This window comes from Eucyclogobius newberryi, unplaced genomic scaffold, assembly GCF_026437365.1.
Source record: "Eucyclogobius newberryi isolate DKJ021-1_F unplaced genomic scaffold, fEucNew1.0.hap1 SCAF_2, whole genome shotgun sequence".
NCBI lineage: Eukaryota > Metazoa > Chordata > Actinopteri > Gobiiformes > Gobiidae > Eucyclogobius > Eucyclogobius newberryi.
In genome coordinates, this window is record NW_027315834.1 from 11996543 (window position 1) to 12020949 (window position 24407).

At 39.4% G+C, this 24407-nt stretch overlaps 1 protein-coding gene across 1 annotated transcript in view; it reads left to right on the forward strand.

The window, feature by feature from the left end:
* The window catches only part of LOC140366996 (protein turtle homolog A-like), a 151549-nt gene that overhangs the window by 45109 nt on the left and 82033 nt on the right, over nt 1-24407 (forward strand). Inside the window, exon 4 of the mRNA XM_072453274.1 lies at nt 21130-21276. Coding sequence (XP_072309375.1) covers nt 21130-21276 — 147 coding nt within the window. The remainder of the gene's footprint in view (nt 1-21129; nt 21277-24407) is intronic.

Genomic DNA, 24407 nt, shown 5'->3' on the forward strand with positions numbered 1-24407 from the left:
GAGCAGGACTTTCCAGTGAAACAGTGGCTGTGGTTTCTCTTGTCTCTGTCACACTTGTTTACATTTATTGAAATGACACAAGGCTAATTTGAATGAAACTTTATCATTAGATGAGCTCCTGAATACACAGATAAAACAACCATACTATTGCTGTTTCATTAAAAAACAACAAAAATGGTATTTATCTGCGTTAATGTCGACTGACTGAATAAATAACATTCATGACTCATTATAGATACAAACTAGCTACTAGAATTTAACAACATTCTACATTTAGAACAGTTTTGTTGGATGTGGTGTCAGTGGCATAAATTAGTTTCTTTACGATTGTTTATTGTCTATTTTCTTCAACAATATCACAGTTCAACATGTATTATTATGACTACCCTTCACTTTTGTCGCATTTGCAAAAACATTGGAGAATTCTGACATCGTATTTCTGTGTATTTTTGCTGGTTTTCTCCCTGAGGTCGTACATCCAACCACTGAAAGCCGTTTGTTTAAAAGCACTTCGCTAATCACATGCTTCTCCAGTGACAAACAGAAAAAAACAACTGTGTTCAAACCCACAAAAGCCTTCTAAAAGCGGCATTGTCCAGTAGGATTCTGTGCTTGGCCTTTCTCACAGCTCCATTCTGGTGTGAGAGTAACAGGTGCATGATGGGAACCCAACGCTAGCTCCGGTGTAGGTTTACCTCTCCTCGGGCGAGTCGGGGTCTCAGGTGTCGCAACGGTTCAGCTGCAAGACCAGAGTCCAACTGTTACCTGCAAAAGTTACCTGACAGTTTGTGGCTTGTGATTTATCGCCTCCAGACGAGAGGAAATATGTTCTGAGATCGAGAGAGCCCCTGACGTGTGTTTTGGTGTAATGTCGCAGCTGGCCTCTAGAGGATGGCACCAACGTTTATTCTACTACAATAAAGTTATCAAGCAAAACACAAATACTAAACAATATTAAGTATTGAAACTCATTAGAGCCAATATCTATATGAAAAAATCAGTTTTAGGATGAGTTTTCTTCATCTAAATCTGGGGGTAATAATGGACTCAGACTTGAACTTTAACAGCCACATCAAATCAATAACATCAGCAGCTTTTTACCATCTAAAAACATTGCCAAAATCAAAAATATAGTGTCAAAACCAGATTTAGTCCAGTAGTCTCCAGTAGATTAGACTACTGTAACGGCCGCTCACTGGCCTCTCCAAACGAGCTGTAAAACTGCTCGGGTCCTGACCAGAAGCAGGAAGTACCATCACATTAGTCCTGTTCTCAGGTCTCTGCACTGGCTCCTGTGGCTCAGAGAATAGACTTTAAAGCAGCTCTGCTTGTGTACAAGTCTCTCCATGGCCTAGCACCAAAGTACATCTTGGACATGTTAGTGCCATATGAACCATCTCGGACTCTGAGGACCTCAGGGACCGGCCTCCTGCTGGTGCCAGAGTCAGGACTAAACATGGGGAATCTGCGTTTCAGTTTTATCCAGCTAAAATCTGGAATATTCTTCCTGAAGATGTGAGACAGGCTTCTACTCTGACAATGTTCAAATCTAAGCTAAAAACAATTTTGTTTAGCTGCGCATATGACTGAAATGATTTTTCTTTGCGCTCTTCTCTTTTATGTCTTAAATTGTTTTGTGCTGTAATTTCTTTGTGATTTGAATGCATTTTTCCTGCTGTGTGAAGCACTTTGAATTGCCTTGTGTATGAAATATGCTCTACAAATAAACTTGCCTTGCCTTGCCATCTATATCAATTATATTCTTGAAACTTCTTCCTTTTTGTATGGAAATTTAAATGATTTGTAGATATTTTCACCATCTCCATATTTCAACATTTGTTGGTTTAAAAAAATATATCCAAAACATTCCAATCCAAAGATGGTTGGCTAATGATCAAAAGTTTTGTACAGATCTGATTGCCTGACCCGCCAGCCCCGCCCACATTCTGTTCGAATGCGTAAGGGTCTGGAACCCGAGTCAGAGCCAATGAAGTCGTCGGTCATCCATTTACCGACCAATCCCAGTCGGAGGTTTTAACGCGTCACACTGAGATCCGGAAGTAGCTGTTCACCCCCGTTCCAAAACATTCAAGATGGCGGACCCGGCTCGTGACCGAGTGTTTACTTCTGCTCTCGCTTCGGTTTGAACAATCAGGAAAGTCCGCTCTACTCGCCATGATGAGCGTGCGTTAGATGCGGTTATGCGAAGGGCGTCATCGCGATTCAGGAGACATTTTCTGGGTTCGGGGACGGATAACGCGGAACACACCTTGTTGACATGAGCTATACGTAATATCTGGTTAAGCGTGTCGCGTTTTTTGCGTCACTCCTGGGTTTATGTGATTGGTTCTGTCTCTGCTCTCTAAACTCCGCCCTCGAAATTGAAACGCAGCGGTCGAGCCCCAGACCCACACACAGTTTTGATAAGTAGTTTGCCAAAACGTGTTGGGAATGGCTGGTCAGGCAACAGATCTGACATTCAAGGTCTGGAGGTCGGGATAACAAAAGGTATGAAGCTTTTCTACCAGTTTTTAAAATCAAATCAAATGAAAAGCTTTGACATGTTGAAAACATAATGTGGCTTGGAAAACTAAGGGCTTTTATAGGCAATTATCAACTAAGAAGTTATTACAATGGAGACATTAAACAAAGCAATGACTTTTATAATCCTCTGACTGAACTTTTAATCAGGTCTTATAAATCATAACTTTCAAGGGGAATTCAGAAATACTGGACTGAGATCAATAAAGCGCTACTTTACGACAAAAACATGGACACAATAAAGGGATGAATCTGGAATATTAATCTGGCTGCAGGGAAAAAGGCCATTACTAAGAAAAGGGTGACACAAAGTCAACCAACGATTACATTACATTACATTTGGACATGATTATTTATTCTTAAGATTTTGTGCCCGTAGGCTTTATTGACAGGAAACTAGTGTGCAATGGGGGATGAGAGAGAAGGGAGGACATTCAGTAAATAGGCGGGGTCAGGAATCAAACTCACAACACTGTAGCCGGCTGCACCTGGAGCCCTGCATATGTGCTGTTCCTTAACCACACTGTGTGGAAAATTTAAAAAAAGGAAAGAAAGAAAAGATCATAATAATTGCTGCATTATCAGCTACTAAAGTGACCAGGAGTTACAGCCCTACTGGTTACAAAAGTTATTGCTTAAAAGTATTTTCACTCCTCCCTCATAGTCATAATGGTTCTTTCGCTTCCCTTTTTCCATACACATGAAATTAAATAGCTTTTTTAAGAGTTGACATCACATTTTTTCCCATATTGGTGTGCGTTTCTGGAGCGAAGTACCGGGACGGATTATTACGTACGTGCCCGCGTGAAGCTTTCAATATCGCAGGTCAAATATTTGATGTTAAAATTGCTTTTCTATCCGTCTTTGCCCGCAGGAAACGTAATGAAATGTCCCCCGAATACGCCGCTGCCGACACATAAAGAAAAGCACTATTGCAAATCACGCTTATTGAATGAACACGTTTGTTAGGCCAGGTTTTTCCACGGCCGCCTTCAGTACACGGCAATCAAGAGCAGGCAGGAATGTCACTTAGAAATTAATTGAATCGGAGAAAACTCATTTTTACTATGACAAATAATCAGCTGCAATCACGGTGAGCCCACTTTTCCTGTCCACTCAATAAATAATAAATGCTATGTTTCTTTTACTTTGCAGTATCTATGGTATTGTGTGTTCGTGCTAGGTTAGTGTTTTCTAACCAATGGTACTTGAGAACTTTTTTTGGCGTTTTTTTGTCTGTGTGCAATTAATCTAGGTTAAAAACTGTACTGTTTGATTAGAAATGTGTGTGAACATCATGAAATTGTAATATACGGAATAGGGCTGCAACGATTAATCTATTGATTGTGAAGTATAATAGTCAACTATAACAAATTATATATTGTATATTATATATATTAGCTGTAATTAGATTTTTTCTGGACTATATATAGAAACTACTCTTTTAACAAAGATAGCTACATTTAAGCTACATAAAAAAAAACTTTATCCAGTTAAAAATGTATGTGTATGTATATTTGTAAGTCTCAATGTACAACAGAAATAACGGAAACAAATTATCGGTGTAGTCAATTAGTAAAATAATCGGTTAAACATTAGTTTGTTTTTAAGTTTTGTTACTCTGCTTTACATGTTTCAGCTTCTTCTAGTAGCCTTCCTCAGCGTCACAGGATGGTGTAGTGACAATACTTTTCGCCATGATTGATAGGCGGCTCAACCAATCAAAGAAACGCATGGTCCAGTCGCGCCTAAACAAAAATGGCGGTTTACTGGGGAAAAAAAGGACAGATTTTCACTGAGTCAACAAGCGAACCACTAAACTCTGTAAAAATCTGAGGTAAATGAAGTTTTGTTCTAGAATATTTGCGAGACCTGTGCTGCAAATTTGCCTCTGTGGTTGGATTGTCCCAAGTTAGGAGGGTTTTTTCACTCCCATATGATCCGATTTCAGACCCTTCTGCATTTGAACAAAATGTAGGGGGGACTGACCGGTCAGGCAAGTAGTGACGCGTCTCGTAGGTCGCTTACATGGTTTTATCAGACTGTAGGGGAAGCTTACACCCCCTACTGTCTGACGTCTTATCCAGGACTGCATCCCAAGTGTGTGATAAGGCGTAGGCTCCCTTGTCTCGATTCATGCTCCTCAGACCCAGCTCCTGTGACGCTTCTGAGGAAGGTTTTCTGGAAGTATACCTGAAACATGTCAAGCAGATAAACACAACACTCATGCCTGACCAAAAATAAACTGTGTGACTGGGCTTATGAACTGTGCTTATGAATTTATGCAGTAATTTGAACAGGAAGCCGTTATTGTACACATGTAATCGAAATGATGTACCGGTAACTGCGTAATGTCTTGAGCAACTGTGACTGTGTGGAATTTTATGTAACGCAGCTACATAAGCCCCGGAGCCCAAGGCAAATATCCTCTCGGGAACGATGAGCTTTACCTTACTTACCTGACCTACATAAGAATAACACACAAAATAAGGGATTCTCAAGACGGAAAAGGCAAGAGATCACTAGATATCTTTACAATTGAATGCTTTCCTCAGCTTGGATATCGTTTCCACCCAAGGGTCCAACGCCGCAAGCCTCCGTCATTGTAATTATTAACTTCAGTGCTTTTAGCGTGTGTGAACAGTTGGGGGTGGGCTTGTCAAAGAGAAACCAGGAAGCGGGAGATGGTCATGTTGGCAGAGATAACACGAGTCTCTTTACTCTTCCAAAGGGGGGCAAATCTGCTGGGAGCCTGGGTGGAGGGGTAAACTAGAGCAAACTCCACGCAGCCGTAACCTCTGGAGATAAGCACGTTCCAAAAAGCCGCCCTTTGCCCCCGTGTATTTTCACTCCGCGTGTGATGTGTTCAGGCGCGGCGTGATGAAGGCCGCCGCAGCATCCGAGAGACAAAGGTACAAACAAGTGCCCCACACAGAAGAAAATAACAGGAAAGAAACAAGTATCGTAGGGATCTTTTCATTCAGTCCGTTACAGCTGTCTTTATGAGAAAAATGCAACCCCACAGATTTTTTTAAGTTTATTTCCAATCCAATCCAGTTTTATTTCTATAGCACATTAAATCAGAATCAGAAATTAGAAAAAGGTTTATTAAGAACAAGATTCACAAACTAGGAACTTTCTTTGGTGAAAAGGTTTAAGATGAAACAACAATATAATAGCAAAAATAAAATAAATAAATAAATAATAATAATACTGAGGCATGAATGAAAAAAAGAAGAATGGGTTAACTAAATAATAAAAAAATACACTTATACTAAATACTGACTGAATAAAACAACAGAATTTACCACTAAAATAATGCAAACATTATTATGAAGCAAATAAATAGATTATTTAAAAAATAATAACAATTTAAAAAAATGATACAAATAAACTGTACACTACATTTAAAAGAATATGACTTATTTTAGAGCTGACTTAAGAGACAGGAAGCCAGTGCAAAGACATTAAAACAGATTTGATATATATTTTGTTGTTGTTGTAGGGTTAGGGTTAGGCGAGTGAGAGACATTTGGTTGAGACCAACATAAAGCCATTGCAATAATCTTGGTGGTTAGTGATAAAAGCGTGAATTTGACAGGTTACAACATACATTTCTCTAAAACGTAGTCAACATGATTATATTTCAGGTTTCACTAAACCTTTGCCCATTAAATATTCACATCAAATCATCAGTTAAGCTTTATTTGCACTTTTTGACATAGCAGTATTTTCAGGACTGCCGCAAAGAAGTAGTCCATGTAACAACACAGAACAATTAAATAATGTGTATTTTAATCATGGGAAAATAGGCCGAAAATAAATTTAAAGTAACTACTTTTAATTTGCGTTGAAAATGAGTCTGTACTGAATCAAATATTCTATCAAGTATACTAACATTGTGGGATGGAAATTGGTACAGACTATCAAGCTTCTTCCTTAGTGTTGAATTCAAATTTGAAATGTTAGTATTGTGATAACACTCTTAAACTCTGACCCTAGTTAAAAATCCCACTGAGTTAACCTCATTCGGCCACAGAGGAAGAACATGTAAACCGACTCCCATCTCTGGTGTCAAACACCGTCCTTCATTTTAGCCCCAAACGGTGTTAGAAGTGTTCACAATAGATTCTGTGTTTGCACTTCCTTGTCAGTAATGCATTGTCCCATAAATCCTTAATCCAGTCGAAAAGAAACACGATATCGCAGGAGAATTATAGTAAAACCACAAGAGCTTCCGTCTGACAAGTGCAGGAGGCTTGAATGTGAGGCAAATTGAGTGTGATCTGCATTCCCCGCCCTGTCTGCTGTTTCTCCTGCACGTCTTAGATGAGTTCTCAGTGGGCAAACAAATCAGGAGCAACCGACTTGGGAGAAACACGCCCTCCATTGCCTTGTGACGATCAACAGAGCAACGCAGAACACGCACTTAAGCCATTAAAAAGATTGTTGTCAAAGCCCACGACAGAACAAGAGCTGCTACATAACAATCTAAAATGAGGCAACAAGAAGCCAAGCCAAATATGCACTCACCTCTTGCTTAATTATTCATATACGAGACTATTCAAAAGTGAGGTGCAATAATCTTCTTTTCCACTGTGAATAATGTTTTTTAGTGCATGTGTCACTTGTTTGTTAATGTTTATGGACTGGTTTAATTACTTTAAACATGGTGGTACTTTTTAAACCTTTGCTTTCTGTCCTTTGTCTGCAAAACAGGGGCGTGTACAGATATGATTCACAGGGATGAGCAATTTTGGATTCAGAATACACACTTCTTCAATCTTTACAAAGAGTGACTCGCCACTTACTCAAACTCAAACAGAACTGTGCAATCAGGTTTGTTTATTTCAGCATAGAAATGTGTTAGTTTGCTTGACACGTACTAAAATTGGAACAAAACAGAGAAGATTAACATGACATGCACATTCGTAAAACAAATGCGCTCATTAGTCATCTATTATCACGAACAAAATTAAATTTGTGTCATCTCAGATTAACAGGATTTTATGATTCGTTATGTGCTAATTCAGTGTCAATCATGCCCTCGGTGAGATGATAATAATAATAATAAATATAGCCGCAAGCGGCAATGATCGGCCCTCGCCACGCCGCCGCCACACCGCCGCCACGCCGCAAGAGGAGGGGGCGCTAACGCGCCCCAATTGTCCTTTTATCACGCCTACTGCTGAATCTGTGACGCTGTCACATGTTCTCCCCTTTGTTTTACCATCAAAAAGCAATTTTATTTTGAATTCTTGGCAAAATGTGCGGCTTTGCCGCACAGACACCGTGACTCTTTGAATGAAAATGTGGATAACTTTTGATGGTCCTGAAGATGAGTCTCACCAAATTTCAGGTTAATAGGGCTGACGCCCTGGGAGGAGTTTGTGAAAGTCTAAAGTGTAAACATGTTCTGGCCCCATTGGAATAACATGGGAGGTTTCGGTCATCGTTACGGCAACGCCATAACAATTATGACGTGGGTCTCATTGACTTTTTTGATGGGGATGCTAAAATTGAGTTGTGTGTCAAATTTCATATAATTTCGCAAAACTAAACATTTAACCTCCATATAAAATCTGTAGGGGGCGCTGTGGCGCCAAATGAATTTATTTCACTTCAAGTAGGTTTAGGGCAAAGAGTTTAACAACTGATTCTAATTTGACGCAATTCGGACTTTATCTGCGCAAACGGCAGAAATTTTAAATATGGGAGATTTCTGAAATTTTAGTTACAGTTTGCGGCTTCGCCGCACAGAGACCGTGAGAGGTATCAATGTAATTTGGATAACTTTTGATGTCCCACTCCTCAGTAGCATTTTCACCAAATTTCAGCTTTTTAGGGCCAACGCCCTGGGAGGAGTTCGTAAAAGTACAACGTTTGGAAAAACTCCGAAGTCATGTTTAGCCATTTTTGAAGCAATATGGCCGACATTTGGTTCGGGGGACGGCGTTGCCGTAATAATATTTTTTACTTCTCTTGTCACCATCTACCTCTGCGCCAAATTTCATGATTCTACGATCAGATTTTTTTTGGGTCATTTCCCATCTCTCAATGCATTTTTGGTACATTTGGTGGCGCTGACGCGCCAATTTTTTTTATTTTAGAAAAGGGAAATAGCCAGAATGTAGAGAGGCACGATTTTTAGAGGTGTGCAAATTTTTGTGACTTTTCGTCAATGTTCACTGGGTGAAAAATAGGGGGGTTGGTCCCGAGAAGAAGAAGAAGAAGAAAGAAAGAAAGAAAGAATAATATTCCGATGCGAAAACAATGTTTCCCATTTTTCAAATATCATAAACTATACATTTTCGGAAAGCGCTCGCGCTTTCCTACCTCATGGTGTGGGTCCCTGGTCACTGACGGGTACTTTCGATAATTTTGAGTGGGCTCCGCCCACTTTGTGTTTTTGGCCCTCTATACAGTAATAATGTTCAATTTTTGCATTACATGCTTATATGCACGGAACATGCAAGAGATGGGGAACGTATTCGTGAGCTACTTAGCGCAAATGAGTGCTTTATATGGGGATGACGACCGCGTAAAGTGCTCGTTTAGTGCGAACTTTTGCACGGGCTTCGCCCGTTTACAACGGTAATGTTCCATTTTCCTACAACTAATTAGTATGCACGGGGCGTGCATGAGTGGAGGAGTGCGTTAGTGAGTGTTTGGAAGTGGGCGAGCGCTTCGCGCTCGATTTCGTGCGCACTACGTGCGCACTTTCGCAGCCGTGCTTCGCACGGCCTTACGAGATTAATAGGCCTCTCGCCAGCTTGTGGCGCTCGGGCCTAATAATAATAATAATAATAATAACTTTTATTTATATAGCGCTTTTCAGTGACCCAAAGACGCTGAACATATATAAAAAAGGGGGGTATTTACAGACAGGGGGGGGACAGCACGTACAATACACATTAATATACAGATAAAATGAACAAGACAGAAGAAGTAGAGAGAAAAAGATGGTGATGTAACAGGGGGTAGAAGAGTAGGCAATGGGGTAGAGGAGGCTGAAACGATAAGATGAAACGGTGACCAGACAGGTAATCATGCTTTTAGCTAGAGGCCCGTCTTCCCGTATTTTGGACGGGGTATTTTGACATATGGACGGGCATTTTCGAGTGCAAGGACGGGGTCATTTTTATTATTATTTTTTAGGAAAGCGAATATTATCATTAAATCGTCCGGGAAGCGTTTGACGATAGTCCGTCATAGTCCGCGCCATGACAGTTTACTCTTTACAAGTGAAAATTTGCATGCTGCGCGCTGATTGGTCGACGAAATGTGTGTGCTTGGCTCCGATTGGCTGCCGATCCGTGGTCCGTAGTATTCCGAAGCTCCACGTTCTTTCGCGCACTTTGACAGAATTTCATCGAAACCTCATTAAATCGACAAAGATCGCCGAAACTAGGTAAGGCGCGCTGGATTTGCACAAGGTTATTTTTATCTGTCAATTGACAATAACTTTGACAATTTCCATTCTGGTCCCAAATGTTTATTTGGCACCTGTTCACCAGATCATTGTCCGTGCGAGCGCCGTAGTGTAACCTTTCTGCTCGCGCCGCCCACAGTGACAATATGATCACTCTCCGCCACAATAGGAGCGGCGTATGGCGTAAATTAAGAGAATGCAAAGCGCCGTCTGGTGTAGATTACGGCGCTCGTTAACGGCGCACGGCATAACGTCAGACGCTTTATTTAGTAAAAGTGTCGGAAAATAGGGTGCGATACGCCGCTCCTAAGTGGCGGAGTGTGATCATAATTTTGGCTCTCCGTATTCGGTCTCTATTCGCCTACGCACATTTTTAAAGTTCTTTTTGGGACAAAATTATTTGGACGGGGTGTTTTTAAATCCTATCTAAAAGCCTGCTGGTAATTCATCTGTGTAAAATATAAAGAGCGAGATCAGTCTGGGCTTTCTATAAAATCTATATTAGGGATAAAGTGTAAGAAGTAAATCAAGCAATTTGGTGTGTAAAGATTGATAAAAGATTGTATAAATACGTTTTCGTCTCCTCTGAGTCGGGTGGCGCATGGGATGTCCAATCAGATTCTAGACTAGCGACCACTTCTAGACTAGCGACCAATAAACAAACAAATACATAAATAAACAAATAAATACAATAAATATGATGAATAAATAAATAAATACATGTTGCCAGCGATAATGTTTATATTTTGTTGTTTAATTTTAGACTCCAATTTGGAGTTCTTGTATGTTAATCTAGGCTTTTTGAACACTTTAGTATTGAATATGTTTGTAAGAATAAATAAAAGCAATTCAGTCAGTTGATTTACAAGGAGCATACAAAAGACCACAGTTGCCTGCAGAGGGCACAAGGACTCAACTTAGCTGCTATCACGAAGAGATATGTACCCAAAAGAGGCTAAAAACAATAGCAGCTCGCTTCAAAGTTGAATCTTTGTGTACAGGCACTTGACTTGAGCACTAAAACGAAGGGGTTTTTAGAACTTTAGAATCTCTATAAATCAAGATGACGTGTGGTTTCTTCCTGGAACCTACATTTGTCGATGACGGCAAAAACACAACACCCATAATGGCTTCTGGAAATATACCTGCGTCCATTTAGTAGTCTTCCACTGTTCTTTTTCTTGGCAAATTGTTGTAAGGCTGCAATTTTTTGGGATATTATAGTGTCCTCTGCTAAGAATAAAGTCCATTACAACTGCATGTTTGTTTTAGCATGACAGGGCAAGCTAGCTTTTGTCTTTCCCTCTTGGTAACTCCCTCTGCAGCAGGTAGATAAACACAAATTCTGATGAAGGAACACTTGACTGACAGACAGTAATGTATGTCTTCAGTAGAAGTTTCTAAAACATGAGATACCAAAGCAAATGTACTCAAGTCCATGTTTTAAGGCCATTATTACCAACCCAAATAATGCATAATGTGTGTCCTTTAAAAACAGTGAAACTACAGCATGCATGCATTGTGATCATATTTAAATTGTGAACATTTTGATATTTCTTGGCATTTTGCCCATCCCTGACCTCAATGGTGGAAGATATTTGCCCTCCACTCAATTGGAAAGTCCCTGCTCCACCCATCGCATCCATCACATCAGCCCAGTGCAGGTTCCAAAGCTACACAATATCCCACACAATCACAGCGCAAACAGGCACGCCCACATCGATACTCCTCTCTGCCTTCACACAATGGGCCGGAGCAGTTATTTGTCAAAGTGTTTCTTGTGGTCCCACCCCCGGCCCCGGGCCCTCTCCCCCACTCACGGCGCATACGCTCTCAGGTAACAAAGAAACTGGACTCCATTCTCCCCCAATGAAAGCTCCACAATAAAGAGAATAAAGGGTATTATTCCACAAGAAAGAAGTATTTTTTACTTTGAAATGGTAGCAAATGTAGTCCTCTTTGTGACAAGGGAAGAAGGAATACCAACTTGAACAAAAGATGGACCCGCTATTATATTATATAGCATTAGCCTTAAGCATAGCAAGCTAATACGGGTTTATAGTTCCATGTAATAACAAAGTAAAATCTGTTTTACTCCAGTGCAGAGATGTTGTAAATGCAGCTCTTAAGGTAAAAAAGAGGCCGCTGTGTGCTCTCTGCATTTAATTATAGAGATTAAATTCATATTGAAATTAAGTTTAATATGTTTTCAATAAGACTAAACAAAATTTTAAATTGTCATAAAATATTTTGTCAAATGGCCCAGTCCTAAGTTCAACATTGTTGTTGAGAATGACCGTTTCTTTCCTTGGTGCTGACGTCAGACTTTGGCCACAGTTTCTGGTGCAGTGGGACGTTCGGATGAAGTGTCACTATCGATCGTTCGCTGTGACTGTGTGATGGTTTGAAATTTAAAATCGAGGCATCGCGAGGGGTGAATTAAACAGCAGGCTGTTCATTTGTACTAGATTAATGATGATTTGCCTCATAACTCTTAATGATGATTGTTTGGGACATTTAACCTGTAGACGAAGAAGTAAAGTCACTTACTAGTAATAGTTTGGATTCATATTTCAAAAGTGCACTTTGCTCCAGGTTTTGAGGGGCAGATCAAGCGTTCATATCATTCAGAATGGAATTTAATACAATTATTTTTTCCATTACATTGAAGCAATAATTAAATTTGTTTCATTGCACAAACCATTGTAAATCATGGATGTTACAGTTGAACAATCTAGGCTTCAGTCAATGCATGTTTCTAGGAAAACATCACAAGAAGCTCTCGAGTTCAATTTCGGGCTGTTCCCTAAACATCTGTTACATACAGATACTTTGCCTCAAGGAAGGTGCAGATAGAGCAAAAAAAAAATATTCCAAAAGAGGCAGGACGCCCTCTACAGTCCGACTTCTTTTGAACAATATCCCAAGTATGAGAAAGCAAGAACGCCCCCTTGTCTCGGTTTAGTGTGCGCCAAAGTGTAAATCAGCCGGCGAGAAGAGCAACATCACATGACTCCTCTGAAGATGACTGCAAACAAGCCGTCAAAACATGTCACAAAATGACAACAAACAAACAAACAAACAAAATCGGTCTATAAGAGGCATTGGAAGTATTTAGATTTAACGAAGAATGAATTAACCTTTTTCATTATTTTCTGCTCACGAAATTGTACCCAGAGACACTGTTTGAAGAAAGGGCCAAATGCAGAGGACAAGTTTTAATTAAGATAAATAAATACTCAAATTATTACGTCGTTTCTTCAGTAGTGTATTTACATTAATAAAAATTAAATAATAGCTCACAGCCCTGCTATTTCCATTAAAAACAGGTACAACATAAAAAAAAAAAGTGTAGACATTTACGGTACTCAAAATAGACACGGAATTTGTGGAAAAGGCTTTGCTCCGTGGTGTTTTCTCGTTCCGTGTTGAAATGTGATTTAAAAAGCTCTTTATGTCGCTGGGTACTGGGTATATCAGGGGTTTAGGTACATTGTAAGTACTCTCTGTTCGCGTTAGCTTGCTCCGTGTCCCAGTGCGACTCTCGAGCTTCATTCAGCCGTGTTTACTCTGACAGAGACTGTAGCTGCATGGACGTACATGGTTAACGCTAATCCAGGGCTCTGTACCTCTCAATTACAACAATTGCGTTCAATTCCATTTACGCCCACAGAAGAATCATCTGAGGAATCTGTTTGAAATGAAGCATCATTGATTTAAGAGCTGTAATGTAATAGTGATAGTGACAAGGCCCATCTACTGCTATTGAACACTAACGATACTTTATTGACTAAATTAAACTACTCTTGGGTAAAAACAAATCAATATGTGAAATTACAACATTGATTTGGTAAAATGCTTTAATTGCATTTTTAAAACATTGTAATTTTGAATAGATAATTGATGTTTTTATATTTGTATATCAGCTTTCAATTTACAGTGCACTTGGTTTGCAACAATCAATCAACTAATCATCATTTTCTGGACTGTACAGACACAAAAAGATACAAAAATACCTTTTATTACAGTGACATTATTAAATAAAAATGTCAAAAACGAATAAGCAGTTTTGTATTTTTATCAATAATCCACTTTATTTGTACAGTATTTTTCGGACTATAAGTCGCACCGGAGTATGAAATGCGGTTTTAAGTGTGAAAATAACAAATAATATCACATATAAGTCGCTCCGTAGTATAAGTATAAGTGTGTAAGTATAAATATAAGTATAAGTCACACCCCGGCCAAAACTATGAAAAAAGCCCTCCGTCACCACATTTCAACCTTTATTTGGTTGGTAATTTTTTTTTAAAAGTCTTTATGTACAATAAAAATAATCGTTTGACTAGACTCACTGACTAGTCGACTACTAAAGTAAACATTAGTTGCAGTCCTACAGTGCACATTCTGTCTTAAAGTGCCTCTGACAAGTTGGACGACTCATTGAACTAAAATGCAGTTAACATAAATATATTTTGTAATCCTGCGACAAGTTGGCCACTGTCCAGGGTGTACCCCGCCTAAGGCCCGAAGTCACTGGGATAGGCTCCAGTCACCCGCGACCTCGAAAGGGAACAAGCGGTAGAAAATGGATGGATGGATGGATGGATATTTTTAATTTAGCTTCAAAAAAACCCCAGAGTAGCACATTTTTTAGGTTTATAATTTCACTTCCTGTTTGTAATTGATGACATCACACTCGGAAATTACTCAACAAACGCTGGGCAAAGACTCATGCTAACATTTTTTTTGTTTGACCAATGAAAATATATGAGAGCGACTTTCTTTTGTTGAATTAATGCTTAGATTGTTAAAATACTTGAATTATACATAAACTTTGATTGGAATGAATGTCCCTAGTGTGATGTCACTTGCTGTCATTTTCTACATATTGTTTAAAGTTTTATCCACAAATACCTACTTGATTGTACATATAAATCTATCATTTATATGTACAACAGACATGAGATTCACATTACTTTTGCAGAGTATATATATATATATATACGTTATATTGATGAAAGAACATGTTTCTGCCTTAGTGATTATTCTTTCAGCCATCCAACCTTGAACAAGATTGTAATTTAACGTGTTGCTTGGATCCGCAGATCTTAATATAATATGTTCTGATTGGCATTGATCTACTATCATTCTTTTACTAACATTTTTCTCTCCTTACATTAGAGGTTAATTACACTGTTTACCAAAGTCTGCTCTGTACTCAGAAATATCTGCTTGTTTCAGTTAGACCTTTGCAATTTAAGTGAAACTAGTCGTTGAGAATACATTGAAAATACAATATAATGGAGAATACTTCAGACACTGACCTTCATGTTGTGAATGTTGTGCTCTGAGATATTTTGAGCAGAGCACCGCTTTAAAAAAAAAAAAAAAAAAAGGCTTTTATGTTAGACAGTAGTTGAATTGCGAGTTATTGTTCAAATTTGGTTGATGATTGGATCATTTTTGGAATACTTAAGCCTACTGTGCAAAACAAAAAAACTTGATATGAATTGAATGTGTTGAAAATAAATTCTTGATCGAACAAAGGCTTTCCCTGTGTGTCGATTAATCAACTAAAAACTATCTTTATAGTCTGACTAATCTATAATCCGACCCTAGTATTTGACCCAAAGTGCAAATACACAACAAGAACATTATTCGTTAATCGAACATTTGTTTGGAAAAAGGTAGAATAAAGTCACAAGTCATTTCCAAATCATCATCAGTCTCATTTTCTGGCTTCCCAGTGTCACAGATTTGCTTTTGTGCCTCTTGATAAGCAAACAAAACAAAAACAAACATATTAACCGTCGATTATCTCTGAGGGATGTCCAGAATGTGGCCCTCAGACCAAGGCTTGCTGCTCTAGAGCACATTACCCTTTACCATTGTAACCTCAACTATTTGTGTCAGACAATAAGGATTTTAAGTAGGTCTGCAACTTATGAACATTTTGATAATGAATTCATCTATCAATTATTCTTTATTAGTCATTTAGAATGCAAAAGACCTGAAAACATAAGTTTTTTACTGAATTAGATCAAGATGAAGACAAAAGTGAAGCAGCATGGGGACATCCTGGTGTGTTTACAGTCTTTAGTTTACAGTTTTCATCAAATAGAGTGCATTATTTTCATAATCGTAATTACTGCATTGTCTGAGTCATAAAAAATCTTCTCTCAGCTCATTACACGTTTTTTTGGACCTTCTAACGATCCTTTGATTAGTAAATGAGTATTTCAAGTTGTGATTAATTGATTAACTCCCTCTTATTCTAAGGTCTGAGCCGTACCATTTTAAATCCTCAGATGAATGCAACTTTGTTAAATAGTTCACGATATTGACCACCAACAGAAATCGTTTGGACACCCCATATCCATTTACAATTCTTATCTCCAGTTTCTTTCCCCCCACATTGTACCCACTAGGTTACAAACACCTGCAGTAAATCATTCTCCCAGTCGTCCCCACGGCAACGCGTCCTGTCATACGCTTCACTTGAGAGATGCGTCCACACACCGCTGGGTCAGGGGGCAGAGAGCTTTGGGGGGGCTTTAGGCCGCGGCCTGGAAAAAGCCGCTGATCAGCTCTGAGCCCGGTCCCGAGGGTCCGTCTCCCGGCAACAGGCGGATCACGTTCCCCGTTGAGTTTAAACACAGCTGTATCCGTGTTTGTGCGCTGATCATTACAGGGGAAAGGCAACGCGGAGTCAAAGACATTTAAAACATTTACTCGCCGTCTTTACATTTTAATTCTGTTCAAATGGATGATTCTAGTTACGAATAATGAATTATGACAACCTGGAAATGAAACAACGCAACATTAGCCCTCTGAACGAATTTTGTATTAAAGTGTATAAATCAGAGCTCTCCAGGGAAATCATCTAAAATATATATATATATATATATATATATATATATATATATATATATATATATACTTATAGCCCGTAAAATACAGTAGATCTCGGGTTTAAAACTCCAATGATGGAAACAATTGATGGACTTTCTTTGGACTACTCTTTTTGTTTTAACTTTCTCGCTCTTTGTGTCTTGTTCTCTTTTATTTTATTTTGTTACATTTTACAAAAAACTGTTAAAAGAAAAAACCTGAGCTGAATGACTCTTCTATGTTAAAGTTGTACTTCTACTTCTTCATCATATCAAAACACTAGACCATTTAGTTCATCCATCTGGTATATTTATTCAATTACTGCTGTTATTTCAAATTTGTATAATTTTTTTAAAACTTTGATATATTTTTGATTAATGCCATACTGTGCAACATTCCAGAAAGTGACAGACTCTGCCTGAGAGCCTATGTTAAGCCCCTGTGCATAACAGCCAACAAACAAGACTAAAATAATAGCATTTATTGTGTGTGCGTGTGCGTGTGCGCGGTACATGGTACATGGTACATGGTACATGGTACATGTACATGGTACATGGTACATGGTACATGGTACATGGTACATGTACATGGTACATGGTACATGTACATGGTACATGTACATGGTACATGGTACATGTACATGGTACATGTACATGGTACATGGTCAAATCAAATCAAATCAATTTATTTTTGTAAGGCCCAAAATCACAACAACAGTTGCCTCTGAGGGCCACAGGGAGAAATGAATCAACAATGTCTGTGGTGGCGATGAAGTCAGACAATGTCTGTGGTGGCGAGGGACGATGTCCCAGGGTCCTCTGTCCTTAGACTCTCCTTCTCGGCCAGGAAAAACTACAAAAAAAACCTCTTTGGGAAAAAAGCGTAGAAACCTGGAGGAGTTCCAGTGAAGGAGAGATCCGACTCTCACAGACGGACAGACGGACACGAGGAGACTGGAGCTGGACCCACTCTTCAAGCAGAAGAGGGACCGTCTGAGTCGAGCTGGACCCACTCTTCAGGCAGATGAGGGACCGACTGAGGCGAGCTGGACCCACTCTTCAGGCAGAAGAGGGACCGTCTGAGTCGAGCTGGACCCACTCTTCAGGCAGATGAGGGACCGACTGAGGCGAGCTGGACCCACTCTTCAGGCAGATGAGGGACCGTCGGAGGCGAGCTGGACCCACTCTTCAGGCAGATGAGGGACCGTCGGGGGCGAGCTGGACCCACTCTTCAGGCAGATGAGGGACCGTCCACACAGGGCAGGGACCACTTCATCAGGGGAGGGGCATCTGGGTCCACAGGTCCTCAGGAGTGAGAGAAAGAAAAGAAGGCGGTGAACAGTTTGCAAGTGGAATTAAAAAATAAATATTGTTTGATAGCATAAGTAGTCAGAAGAAGAAGAGGATGGTGCTCAAGCTGCCATACTTCCCCCAGCATAGTTACTCCTAGGGCAGCGTAGCTAAAGCTGTGGGTTTATGTTTCTGTTCCTAACTAGTCTGACCATAAGCGATTTCGAAGAGGAACGTTTTAAGCCTGGACTTAAATGAAGAGACTGTGTCAGCATATTTAACATGGGTCGGGAGCTGATTCCATAACACAGGGGCTTGGTAGCTAAACGCTCTACCTCCTACAGTACTTTTAGAGACTCTTAGAGACCACCAGAAGGCCGGCATTTTGAGAGTGAAGAGCTCTGTTTAGATGATATGGTTCTATAGCATCTTTGAGGTAGGATGGGGCCATGTCATTTATGGCTTTGTAGGTCAAGAGTAGAATTTTAAATTTGATTCTAAACTCGACGGGGAGCCAGTGAAGAGACTTCAGCACTGGCGTAATGTGCTCTCTTCTTTTTGTTCCTGTTAGTAATCTTGCTGCTGCATTTTGAACCAGTTGAAAGCTTTTTATGGAGCTTTTAGGACACGCTGCAAGCAGGGAGTTACAGTAGTCTAATCTAGTCGTTACAAGTTTTTCGGCATCACTTTTAGGCAGGATTCTTCTGATTTTGGCGATGTTGCGCAAATGGAAATAGGCTGTTTTACAAGCTTGATTTATATGAGCTTTAAATGAGAGCTCCTGGTCAAATAAGACTCCAAGGTTTTTTACAGTAGAACTGGAGGCTACACTGACATTGTCCAGTGTGACTTTCTGCTCAGATAGAGAGTCTCGTAGATGCTTAGGGCCAAGCACAATGACCTTGGTTTTTTCAGGGTTAAGAAGCAGGTAGTTTAGTGTCATCCAGGTTTTTATCTCCTTCACACAAGCACTAAGTCTGTCTACTTGATCGCTCTGATCAGGTTTCATTGATAAATACAGCTGAGTGTCATCTGCATAGCAGTGGAAGTTAATGTCATGCTTTCTGATAATGTTGCCTAATGGCAGCATATAAAGAGTAAACAGAATTGGACCGAGTACCGAACCCTGTGGCACACCGTAAATTACTTTAGAGCATGGTGAGGAGCTCTGGTTTACATTAACAAATTGGAACCTATCAGATAGATAGGATTTAAACCAGCTGAGGGCTGTTCCTCCAACACCTACATCACATTTTAACCTCTGCAGTAGAATGTTGTGGTCAATGGTGTCAAACGCTGCGCTGAGGTCCAACAGAACCAGGATTGAGACCAGTCCATCATCAGCGGCTAATAACAAATCATTTGTGACTTTAACTAGTGCAGTTTCAGTGCTGTGGTGGGCTCTGAACCCTGACTGGAAAACTTCAAATAAGTTATTGTCCTGCAGGTGGCGACAAAGCTGTTTTACAACAACTTTTTCAAGGATTTTAGAGACGAAGGGAAGATTTGAAATAGGTCTGTAGTTTACCAATAGGTCGGGATCTAGATTAGGCTTTTTCAGAAGAGGTTTAATGACTGCATGTTTGAAGGACTGTGGAACATAGTATTTATTATATTAAGAATATGGTCTATAATTAGGGGGAGAATGTCTTTGAGGAGTCTGCTTGGAATGGGGTCTAGGACACAAGTTGAGCTTTTAGAGGACATAATGGCTGAAGTTTCTCTGCTTGATCAACAGCTTGAACCTTTCTAAGTTTACAGGTGGATTTATATGGGACGTTAGATTTACAGCTTGGGCTAGTTCAGGGCTAATAGCGGGGGTAATTTCATCTAATTTATCTCTGATTGTTTTTATTTTATTGTTAAAAAATAGGAGGAAATCATCAGAGCTGAGTGTAGCTGGGATTGAGGGCTCTACTGCACTGTGACAGTTTGTTAGCCTAGCTACAGTGCTGAAAAGGAATTTAGTGTTACTTTTGTTGACTTCTATTAGATTTGAATAATATCTGGTTTGGGCCTTACGCAGAGCCTGCTTATAGGACAGCAGGCAACTTTTCCATGCTTTTAGGGATTCTTCGGTGTGAGAGCGACGAAATAATCCCTCTAACTTTCTAACTCTTTGTTTATGTGAACGCAGTTCTTGGTTGTACCATGGGGAGGCGCGCTTTGGCCTAATGACCTTCTGTTTTAACGGCGCTACAACGTCAAGAGCAGACTTCAGAGAATTCATGGTCAAGTCGACAAATTGATCACTTAAACTGGGACATGGTATTCTGGCTTTGTTGCCAGAATACCATGTATTGCAACAAAAACATGTAAAATGTCACATAAAGGGTCTTTCAGTAAAACAGTAAAGCAGTTCTAGAACGTCTAAGATTTGGCACAACAAGAAGCAAATTTGAACATTTTATTAGCAGCTTTAAACAGTTTTAGCTGTTTGAAGCTTTTACTGGCAATACAAGTTGAGCAAATGTGATGCCACCTGCTGGGGATTATTGTCGGATGCACTTTCCACCAAGCAGCCCCAGAGCATCATTTGAACTATTATTTGCAAATTAATCTTAACAAAAAAAAAAGTTTGCTAGTTTTTGCACTCTATCTGGCTAAACTGTAAATTGTGTGTATATATTCAGTCAAAATATTTATTATGTGTTTATTTTTTAATCTCATTTAGTTAACCATGCCATATTCTTATTATTTTTTATATTTTGCTATTATATTGTAATTTCATAATGCACCTTATCAAAATCAGAGCAACAGTTTACTTTGTATTGATGTACAGTACAAGGTCTAACATACTGCTACATTTACTTGAAAATGTATGCTCTATGGTGGAAATGCACAAAGCTCACTGTGTTATTTATTTCATTTAGAGGCCTGGTTTTTTGCCTCCTTCTTGCCTTAAACCAACCTGAGAAATGACAGTTGGAATCAGCATCTGGCTCACGCTCTCTTGTGGTTTTTGTCTTCCAGGGAGAGTGTCTCTGGTTCGGGTCACCGCTCTCAGACTGGGGCCCCTGCGGCTCGAGGACCAGGGCCTTTACGAGTGCCGAGTGCTCTCTCTGGACGGGGCCGCCAGCGAGCAGCAGAACGGCACGTGGACGCTGCTCTCCGTCACCGGTCAGTTTGTTTTTTGTATTTAGTTTTTGTCCAGCGTCTTATTTGTTTTCGCCTCGTGCCGTCATTGTGGGTTGTATACTTCAAAGTCACATTTAAATTCTTATGCAAAGTCTAACCTAGTCCCTGCAGCGACATGCAAATGTTAGAATGACACAGCGCTCAAAGATGCAATGGTCTTGTAACATTTAGGGCTGAACTCAAAGTACACATACACTAAACGTATTGTTAGAGACGTACAAAGCTGTTCACATATAAATACAGAGATGAGTATTGTGATGCTTGATGTGTGTGTGACTCACAGTGATGAGCAGGATTCAAACCGACCTTTGGATCAGACAATGAGAATCCACAACTTGAGCTGTCGCACAACTATTTCTGATTATTTAGATGCAAATATTTAGCATTTGTTCTCATGAATTAATCTATTAATTGAATATTACTCACAAGATAACAATTTATATACAAAAGTTTTCACATATAAATTCAAAAAGTTGATTCTGTTCAGAGTGCACATTTTAAACAACTCTAGAAGCGTTAACATTAGAGAGAAGACTGAAATATGAACTGATAAATGAATGCAATCATCTCATTCATTTCAAAACATACTGGTAGAACTGGTAACTTGTGTAAAAGACAGGATAGTTTATTCTGTGCAGAGCTTTGCAGAGCTTTACAGCTTTGTACAGATTTGATCATTTGCGTCAACTCAAAATTTCAAATGCCACAAATTGCGCAGTCCTAATGTTCATTCCATTTAAGGCTGTGCAAAACCAAAACATGACGTATTTCTGTTTCCCTTTTAAGTGAGAGTCATCAAAAACACCACATAAAAGACAGGCAGACAGACAGAGCCGGGACGTTTCAACACAAAAGTCGTTCTCTGAAATTCTCGTCCCTTTGATGTTTCGCCCACACACTCTTCTCTTCAGAACATACACACAAAAATAACCTCTTTTACACTATTTTCGTAAACTTCTAACCAGATTCTTTGGTCCCGTTTGTCTTCACACGTATGTAAAGGTCTACTACATCCCAGTGAAAGTGCGCTGCCGCTTTGAAGTTTGAATGCGATTTGGAAACGCTTAACAAAGATTCGGTTTGGCAAATAAATAAAAGCGTGTGCGTGGGATACAGATCAAAGGCGTTCACGGGGCGCGCCGGTGCCAGAGTTACACGAGAACTGATAATGGACATCGGGGCCTGGACGTCTGCCTCCAGGTGCGCTCTTAATTTCCTAAAGTTAACCATCGGACACCAACTCTCCCAATACAAAACGACAAAACGCCGCCGCAGTTCAGTCATCGTCGTCGTGTCGCTGAAGCTATTTGCTATTTATTTATCAGAAATAGTTCGCGGTTGTTCATCAGCTGTTTGGCGACTTCGAAATAACCAACTCTCTTCGCTGTTAAGATGAAGATAGATTATTGTCTGTTATGAAAATGCTCTATTGATTTGCAATTCTGTACGGCTGCGCGGAAAAGCTGTAGCGCCGACATCTTCGCGGAAAGCCGCTTTCCCTTGATACTGCATTATGAGCAGATTCAATGATGCAGTTTATCTCCAAAGCGCATGGACTCCAAACGGTGCTTTATATTGCTTTGCGGGAAAAAAAGATGTTTTCTTTAATACATTGATTCAATCTTCCTTTTGGAACAAAAGCACCCGAAAAAAGGCGGGACATTGAAGGATACTGCATTGTCCCTTTGGTTTTAAAACTGTTGGAACTGGATTGACCCTGAGCACTTCACTACTACTGCTACAACTTGCCCAAAAAAAAATGCTTAAAACATTTATTTATGTTCGTGCAAATCCCGACTTGATTGTGTTTTGTGATTATTGCAAGAAGAAACGTTGCGATTCAACGATTCTTCACGATTATTAATGTCACAATGTAAACAACAATAAAATCCTATATGTTTTTTCCTTCTTGGTTTCTTCACACATCATTGCTCTGCGATATGTGACTGCTTAATGAAATCAAACTTTCTGAATGTTTAATTTGACATAAAAAAGTACGTTACAATTAGATTTACAGTTTTGAGGAAAGGCTGAGCAGAAAGGGCTTCATTTTTCCTCTACAATTGTCACATTTATTTTAATTTGATTGAAAAAGACCTGATATAGTTTTCTTTTCATTGATATTTAAAAATGTATATATTTATTTATGTTTCCTCTCTAAAAAATGCACAATTATCATTTTTAGGTTATATTCCGACCTAAATAATCCAGATTATATCGAATGATCGTTGACATCCCTTGTTACTGGACATATACGTTTTCCAAAAGGAGATCTATAAAGTATGTGTTATCTACTCTATCTATCTCGGTGTAATCCCTCATTCGTCCAGGCGTGTTCCATAGTAGAAAAAGCTTCAGTTGTAGTCATCTGGACTCAGTTTGAAAAAATAGACGTTTCGACTCTCATCCAAGAGTCATTGTCAATAAAAGAATTTAGATCGAGAACTCCGATATTAATACTGTTCTGTGGTAAGACCCGCCCATTGGGAGGAGCCTTCCTGAAGTAGAAAGAGTTGTTTGTTTCAACAGAACCTCCCCCCTTGCATCTACCGAGCTAGCCTATTCAGAATCTTAATGGGCTATTAGAATCCTCTTTGTCTTTGTGAGACCCTGGCTCAACCACCCTGAGTACCTGATTAGCATCTAAATGTCCTGGTCCTGGTCCTCTACCTTTCCAGGGGTTCAGTATTCCATTATAAATAACAGGAAGATTAAACCTTAGCACTCCATTTCTGTTTAAAGAAGGTCTTTCTTTTTTAACAAAAATAGCTTCCTTGACTCCTCTTTCAAACCATCTTTTCTCCCTGCTTAAAACCTTCACCTCACCGTCTTCAAACGAGTGATTAGAGGCTTCAAGGTGGAGATGCACGGCGCTCTGAGGTCCTGAACTTGAAATACACATATTATGCATTATTTGTTACTGCTATTCCACTTTAAAAATGCTGTTGAGTATCTTTAAATTAGTATCTCATGATTTAGAACTCTATAAAATTAAAAAAAAACATGAACATATTCATATTTCACATTTCAGTTGCATCATTTAAAGCAAAAGTACAGATACTGAGCAAAGAAATATACACGTAAAAGTAAATAAGTATAATTCAACAACACCA